Source organism: Dipodomys merriami, unplaced genomic scaffold (assembly GCF_024711535.1).
Source record: "Dipodomys merriami isolate MVZ:Mamm:240054 unplaced genomic scaffold, mDipMer1.0.p SCAF_60, whole genome shotgun sequence".
Lineage (NCBI taxonomy): Eukaryota > Metazoa > Chordata > Mammalia > Rodentia > Heteromyidae > Dipodomys > Dipodomys merriami.
Window position 1 is genome coordinate 7,503,989 of NW_027206180.1, and position 8,321 is coordinate 7,512,309.

General features: G+C 61.4%; 1 protein-coding gene across 1 annotated transcript; it reads right to left on the reverse strand.

Moving 5' to 3' along the window:
* Positions 1–8: 8 nt before the first annotated feature.
* On the reverse strand, positions 9–5,073 carry LOC138814643 (V-type proton ATPase 16 kDa proteolipid subunit c). The gene is made up of 3 exons (XM_070003750.1): positions 4,853–5,073; positions 756–939; positions 9–670 (listed from the first exon to the last, which is right to left on the reverse strand). The coding sequence occupies exons 1-3, from the start codon at positions 4,926–4,928 to the stop codon at positions 466–468; spliced, it is 465 nt and encodes a 154-aa protein (XP_069859851.1). The 5' UTR covers positions 4,929–5,073; the 3' UTR covers positions 9–465.
* Positions 5,074–8,321: the final 3,248 nt, after the last annotated feature.

The following is an 8,321-nucleotide window of genomic DNA, read 5'->3' on the forward strand; positions in this document are numbered from 1 at the left end:
ACACCGCGTCACATCCGAGAACTTTATTGGACACAGCGTGGCGCGGGCCGGCGGCCGGGACGGGACGCGGCCCCGCCGGCTCCGCCCAAGCAGTCCGGGGCGCGGGAACCACGGGACACGGTACTAAGGGGGCTGCGGGGCGGCGCCGCCGGCGGGCGGGGACGGGGACGGGGACGGGCGGGCGGGGCTTCATAAATAACATCCAGTGAAGAATGACGACCCTAACACTTTATACACAGCACTCTAGGTGGCGCGGAGGGACCTGGGTGGGAGGAGTGGGCCCAGATGTCCACAGCACGGGGCGGCGGGGGCCAGGCGGGGCGACGGACGATGGGCACTAGGACACTGCGCATTTACAAGACCAACTACGGAGGGGCGGCGGCCCGTGCATGTGTCAGGCTGTTCGTTCTGGAATGAGGAGGGGTGGTCTTTACATCGGAGTCGGTGGCCGGTGGCTCCGCGCGGCTACTTTGTGGAGAGGATGAGGGCCACGATGAGACCGTAGAGGCCCAGCACCTCCGCGAAGATGAGGATCAGGATCATGCCCACGAACAGCCGGGGCTGCTGGGCGGTGCCCCTCACGCCCGCGTCCCCCACGATGCCGATGGCGAAGCCGGCCGCCAGGCCGCTCAGACCCACGCTCAGGCCCGCACCCAGCTGGAGGAAACTCCTGTGGAGAAAAGACACACGAGGCCCTCAGCCCGGCCCCTGCCAAGGAACAGACGGCAGACGGCGGCGGCCGGGCCCACACTCACCTGTACAGGGTGATGCCATCATTCAGGGAGTTGGCAATGAGGACCGCCACCACCAGGCCGTAGATGGCGATGATGCCAGCCATGACCACGGGGATGATGGACTTCATGATCAGCTCCGGCCGCATGACAGACATGGCGGCGATGCCGGTGCCGCTCTTGGCCGTGCCATAGGCAGCACCCAGGGCTGTGGAAGGGAGGCGAGCCCAGATCAGCGTGCAGCCCCAGGACGGCTCCCCCAGTTCCCACTCACAGGAGGAGCCGAGTACCCGGCAGAGCAGGGGGGTCACAGGCAGACCCCCACCCCGGCCCACCTCTCCTTTCCAAAAGCGCCTCATCCGCACAGGGCTCCTGCTCCCTAGGATACATTCCCAGGCTGCTGCCAGGACTTCAGGCAGCTCTAAGACAGCTGGGGTTCCAGACACTTTGCGAGACTCTGAGAGCCTTCTGTTGTACCCCAAGTCCTCAGCACTCTCAGCCTCTCAGTGGTCTAGATGTAGAGCCACCCGGACAGAGCCCCTCCTCACCTCAGGATCAGCTGACCTTGTAAGTCCTGTCCTACAGGCCAGCACTTCTAAAGTCATCCAAGTTCCCACGACTCCCTGAACTGGGTGCTCGGAGGGGCATGCTCCTAACCACCTCTACACAGCAGACCCCAGGGCCTGCACAGGTCCAACATCCTCTTCTTCAAGTATAACCAGGGAGGGACAAGGGCAAGCCGAAGGGGACAGTGCCCAGCCAGGAAACCTTCCAGAGGCAGCCCCTGCCTGCACTGGGCCCTCAAGGTTCCAGCCTGACAGGGAGGCAGGACTCCAGGGAATGATGCTTTCCTTCCAGAAATCCGTTTCCCTGTCTCAGTTCTTAAAATGCAGCTGTTCTCATGGCTACGTGCCCTCCAGGCACCCACGCCATCATCATCCTGGATTTTTACACAGAAAACAGGCAGAGGCAGAAGGGGCAAGGACAATCCTAGCCATGCCTCCTCATTTTTATTCATCTCTGGGCTAGCAAAGATGCCCACTTGTGCAGGCACTGAGCAGTGGAGCTTGCCTTTTCAGGGCTCATAGCCCAGAGACAGAAGCACTTACAGAACAGGGTGAGGGCACACAGTATGAGGGTCTGGGAAGGACCAAGTGGCTGGGGTGGAAGAGCCGGGCGAGTAGATCAGAGTGATCCTTGGGCCTATGTGGGGTGACAAGCAAGATGGAGGGTCCTCACTGAGGCGTGGGCGGAGGGCGGCGCCAAGCTACCCCAACACAGCCGCAGTGAGACTTGCAGCACTTCCAGCTCCTGCTTGGCTCCGTCTTCAAGAGAGCATTATAGCCTAATGATCTGCTTATGACTCCAAGTCACATATTATGGTTAGCAGTACATGTTCTCAGCTCCCAGTCCGGTCAGGCTGCATGGCAGATGTGTAGGGGCAGTGCTGGCACTCACCCCCGGCCATGTTTCAGGCAGGCTGGGGGGGACTGAACATAGGGAACTCAGCACACCAATAGTGGGGCCAAGAGAGGCAGGAAGTGAGCAGGGGGCCTTCCTCAGAGGAAGGCAAAGAGGTCATGTGGCTGGGGGATGGGTAGGGAAGAAAGCAACAAAGAGAAATAGGGAGGAGCCCCCACCCCTACCCCAAGCAAAAAGGGATAAAGCCAGCTCAGGCCTGAGCAGCAGCAGGTAGTAAAAAGGCCAAGCATGCAGAACTGCAGGAGGCAGTGCTGCCAACAACGCCAAATGCACTGGAGCAGAGAGAGCAGGGTCAGAAGGCAGTTCCAGGAACTCACCAAGAGAGGAAGTCACAGAAAATACGGAAAAGGAGCAACTGCCAGCTTTCATGGAAGACATGATGAAGAAAGAATCAACAGGATATTTGTCACACACAAGAAAAAAAAAAAAAAGGAAGCTGGAAGGCGAGATGGAGAGTGGAGGGCTTGCAAGATGTGTGTCAACTTCATTTAGAGCTGGGCACTGGTGGCTCACTCCTGAAATCCTAGCTACTCAGGAGGCTGAGATGTGAGAATAACTGTTTGAAGTCAGCCCAGGCAGGAAAGTCCGTGAGACCCTTATCTCCAGTTAACCACAAAAAACCAGAAGCTGTGGCTCAAAGTGGAATAGGGCTAGCCTTGAGCAGAAAAGAACAGGGACAGTGCCCAAGTCCAGAGTTCAAGCCCCCCCCCCAAAAAAAAGATCAGTCAAGTGCAAGGCATGCAGGTGAGTTTGGAGTTGGCCCAGCGGCAACACCAGAGGCTGCCAGAGGGACTTTTTCAAGTAGAAGATGTGCTTTGCAGAAAGTCGTGCTTCACTGAGAGAAACGAAGGCAGTGACTCAACTGGCCATGAAAAAGGCTGCCGACAGGGTGAGTATATATGGAGGGGGGGGGGGAGGGGGGTGGAAGGACACAGAGACCAAAGAAAATGTGCAGATTTCAATCCACAGGAGCCAGTGCCAGGCAGGTAAGACCTAAGCCAACAATACTGCTCAGCCGTGTGCAGTGACCCGCCAGCCAGCCCTAATGGAAGCACACTCAGGTACCTGACAAGGGAACAGGGAGCTGGGTGCAGAAACAGGACTTAGTGGGCAAACTCAAGGTGGCAGGAATCATTATGATAGAACATGGGCAGGGATCTTGTTTGTTCACCAAATGTCTCCCTAATATGGGGCACATAGTAAAAATTCAGCCAAGATATGCTAATGAGTGACAGGCACAAACAATAACCACAGGTGGCCCCAGCAGTGGAACCTCTGGGGAAGGGAATGCATGGCAGTCTGCTCCAAGAAGCCCAAAGGTGTGGGAAGTGCAGGCCAGTCTTGGAAGGAATGGAGAAGTCTAAACCACATCTCCCACCACAAATGACCCCTTACTTAAAGGGAGTGGGAAGGGCAAAGCTCACTCAGCAGCGCATGACTGGCAAGACAGGCCCAAGCAGGGGAGGCCTCCAAGAGACCAGAACCCCAAAGCCCCCACCCTACAGGTGTTTACAGTCAGCAGGCACTGTTTGGAGTTCAAACCCTCCACATACCTGCAATAGGAGCCTCCCCAGTCCACCAGGTAGGGTGGGGCAGGCAGGGCGGGGCCCTTTAAACCGTGGACTAGACCTACAGAGGAGGCCGGGACCAGGCCAGACCAGTCCCGGGGAGCTGGGACTTACCTGCTTCCATCCCTCGGTCTTGGGTCTGGCCCACGCTCTTTCCTCCCAGGAAGGCCAATTTTTTTTTCCACTGAATTTAACACCCCAGGACTGTCCAAGGCCCAACTTCAGAAGCAGGTGCCATCAAGAACTCTTGTTTCTCTTCATCCAGTGCAGCCCCTCCCTGGTCAGCCCCCCTCAAGGTCATTCATTCACCCATTCATTCATTCACCCATTCATTCACTCATTCCTAAGGCTGGAATTGAAGCCTTTCCTAAAGAACAAAGACCCAATCCTGTAAATGCTGGCACCCCTCGTTACTCTTGCACCCCCTCGAAGCACAGACCCTCAAGCAAGCCTCTCCCTCCCAGACCCCCCCCCCGCGGCCCCCGCCAGCTTTCCCAACCAATCAATTCGCCAGAACACAACTATTGGGAAATCGCGGCCAGCTCCGACCGGAAGCACCTGTCTTATTTGGGGTACGGACCCCTCAACTCCGGCCGGCCAGACGGCCCCGGAGGCGCAGGCTGCGACCTCTGGCGGGGACACGGGCTCGGGGGCTCGGGGCTCCGTCGGCGGGCACCCCCGGGCCGCCGCCGCCGCCGCCGCGGCCCCGGCCTCCGAGGTGATGTCACTCACACCTGGCCGCAGCACGCGGGGTGCGGAGCAGGCGCAGGCCGGCGCGCCGCCCGCCCTCCCGCGCCCCCCGCCCAGCCCCCCCCTCACCGGGCTAAGATGGCAGCGGCGGCGCCGCCCCACCCCCGCCCCGGGCGGCGGCGGGCGGGAAGAGGCCGCGGCCCGGGACCCCCGGGGCGCCCCGCCGCCCCCCGGCCCGAGCCCCGCCCGCGGCCGTGCGGCCCGGACCCGACGGCGAGGCCCGCGTCCGCGTGACGTCACGCCGGGCCCCGCCGAGCCGCGGCCCCGGCCCCGCGCCGCCCGGGCGGCCCCGGCCCCGGGCCCTCCGGCCGCGGCGCTCACCGCTGAAGATCATGGCGCACGAGGCGCCCATGACGCCGAAGAACGAAGCGTACTCGGGGTTCTTGGCCTCGGACATGTCTGCGGGAGGGGCGGGGGCGAGCTGGGCGGCGGCGGCGGCGGGCCGGGAGCGGCGGCGAGGCGGCGCGGAGGCGAGCGGCGCGGAAGGCGAAGGCGACCCGGCTCCTCCGCCGCTGCGCTCTAAATACCAACACCGCAGAGCAAAATGGCGGCCGGGGCCGCGTCACATGACCCTGGCCCCGCCCCCGCGGGCCGTACCACCTCGCGCCGGCGGGGGGCGCGCGGCCCGGACGCCCGCCGCGCCCGTCGGCGTGCCCGGTCCGCGCGACCAGCGCGCCGCCCGGCCCCGGGCGCGGCGCCCCGACTCTGGCTCGGGGGGAGGAGGGGGCCCGGCTCGGCCCCGCCGCCCTCCCGCCCCGCCGCGTTGGGCGCGTCCGGTCCCCGGGGGGGCGGGGCTGGAAGCGCCTCATTAGCATACGGGGCGGGGCCGGGGTGCCCCGCCCTCTCTGCGGCTGCGCGGCGCCCGGGGCGTTCGATTCCGGGCGCCGCGGGCGCTGGGGTTCCCGGCCGGGAGCCCGAGGCCCCTCCCGCCGCGCGCGGCCGCGGCGCTCCCGCTCCCCCCGCCGCGCCTGGCCCTCCCTGCCCCACGAGGCAGCGCGCGCCGGCCCGGGCGGGGCCGCAGCCGACGGGGCCGTGTCGGGAGCGGAGCTGGCCCCGGACTCCCGCCGTCAGGGCGGCGGTGGCTGGGCGGTGGGCCGGGAAGCTGCCTGGGGGGAGAGGCCCGACGGGGGGCGCCGAGCCCGGGCGCCGCGGCCTTCCGCCCGGTCTGGAGGCCTCGCCGGCCTCCGGGCGCTGCTGAGGTCCCGGGACGGCAGAGCCGGTCCCGCGCTCCTGCCGGCCTCGCCCCGCGGCCCCCGCCCGCCACCCCGGCACCCATTCATTCCCACAGCCACGGGACTCTCATGGGGGGGTGTCCTGGGCCTGAACTCCGGGCCTGCGCGCTGCCCGCGGCTCTGCAGCTCAAGGCCAGCGCCCTACCCCTTGGGCCACGGCGCCACTTCCGGCTTTTGGGTATTTAACTGGCTGATTTGAACTTGGATCCTCTCGCCCCAGCCTCCTGCCCAGCTAGGGTGGCCGGCAGGAGCCTCCGGCGCCCGGCTCTGCCAGCACCGTCCCCGGGCAGTCCTGACTCTTCCTGTGGGCTCTCTTGATCTTTCGGATTCCCCATCAGCAGTGGCACCAACTTTCTCCTCCTTACATAGGGGGTGCACCTCAATCTAGAATTCACCTCCAGGAAGCCTCCAGCTCTCTTCCCTTCCTTCTTCCTATTCTTTGGATGAACCTCCGTTCCTGCCCTTTTCCACTCAGTCTCTCCCACAGAGAGAGAGAGACAGAGACTCTTTTCCTGTACTCTAGATCCGGGTTGGTAGGCTGATAGTGTCGAGCACTGAGGGGCTGTGGTCACATCTAGCTCTTACCAGTTCTCCCGTTTGTTTTGTGCACATGGAAGCAGGCCTGCGAAGGTTAGGAGCCTCTCCTGGGCCATCGGCAAGCCCCCCCCAGCTGCGGCCTGCCTCCATCCAGAGCTCAGCCAGGGCCTCTTGTGGCCAGCGAAGGGGCCTGGGGAGGACCCAAGCCCACTTCCCCTGCGGCTCCCGGGCCTGAGTGGGGGCTGTAGGTGGAGCTGCGTTTGGAGTGGGCAGGAACGGGACTATGAGGGTGCACCGCAGCCTCCTGCTTCACTGCAACTTCCTCGTGACTCGCAATCACGGTCACGAGTCCCGGCCCATCACTGTCCCCGTGGCTGAGATGTGGGGATTCCCAGACACTGAGAAGAGATTTTAGACGCGCAAGTCAGAGACCCCATAGGAAAAGGAATGAGTGCAGAGAAGGGGTTGGGAGAGGGCCCTGGGAGCTTACCTAAGTCCCAGGGAAAGATGGGGAGCAGAGAAGTAAAAATCCCCAATAAGGGCTGGGAAGGTGGCTCAGGGGTAGAGCGCTTGCCTTGCATGCTCGAGGCCCTGGGTTTGATTCCTCAGCACCACATAAGCAAAAAAGAAAAAAGCCGGAAGTGGCGCTGTGGCTCCAGTGGTAGAGCGCTAGCCTTGAGCTGAAGAGCTGAGGGACAGTGCCCAGGCCCAGAGTTCAGGCCCCATGACTGACCAAAAAAAAAAAAAAGAGGAAGAGAGAAGTAGGAAGTCTGAAGTGTGTCCCATAGCCTCCAAGAGAACATCAGGAAGTGTAGAAAAAGAATGTCCCTGCGCGAGCCTTCCACACACCTCCTCCTCCTCCACGCCATCATGAAGGTGCACAGCGGGACACGCGGTGCCTGTCTCTCACTGTGATTAGATAGAGCTACCTGTGGCCTGCACATGGCCAGAAGTGATTGCGAGTGCAGTGCACTGCTTGGGAACCACCACACGATCACGGTGCAGTGCACTGCTTGGGAACCACCACACGATCACAGTGCAGTGCACTGCTTGGGGAACCACCACACGATCACGGTGCAGTGCACTGCTTGGGAACCACCACACGATCACGGTGCAGTGCACTGCTTGGGAACCACCATACAATCACAGGTGGTTTTGTGTATGTTTTTGCCAGGGTGTTCTTTTTCACTCGAGGCTCCTTGAGCCACAGCTCTACTTCTGGCTTTCTGCTGGTCAGCTGGAGATGGAGACTCAGACTTTTCTGCCTGGATTGGCTTCAAACAGAGATCCTATGATCTCAGCCACCTGAGTAGCTAGGGTTATAAGGTACGAGCCACTGGTGCCCAGCTAAGGTCTTTGGCTTCCTCTCGTATAAATATAATGTGGTACATGTGGGACCCAATGATACTACCCTCCCGTGGTGCGGGGCTACTTACTCCACGGCACAGGAAGTGGCAGGGATGGACATGGTCTGCCAATCCCTTATCACTCCAGTCTGAGAGAGGGGCAAGCGGTCAGCGGGATGACCCCCTGCTTGCTGACCTCAGTCTTCAGGGTTTGACGCAAAGAGGACTGATGTAGGGGCTGGGAAGGTGGCTCAGTGGTAGAGCGTTTGCCTTGCATGCATGAGGCCCTGGGTTTTCAATTCCTCAGCACTGCATACGCAAAAAAGAAAAAAAAAAGCCAGAAGTGGCGCTGTGGCTCAAGTGGTAGAGCGCTAGCCTTGAGCTGAAGAGCTGAGGGACAGCGCCCAGGCCCAGAGTTCAAGCCCCATGACTGACCAAAAAAAAAGAGGTCTGATGTGTGTGTGTGTGTGTATGTACACTCATGTACTCCAGCAATGGGACTCCAGTTCCATGTATCCAATTCTGGCTGGTTTTTTTTTTTTTCTGGCTTATTGGAGGTTTAAAGACAGATGTGATTTACCTGAGCTCACCCGTTTGTCTTCTTGAGTTGACTTCAAAGAGATCCTCAGATCTCAGCCTCTAGAGTAGCTGAGCTTTTAGGCCTGAGTCTCAGTC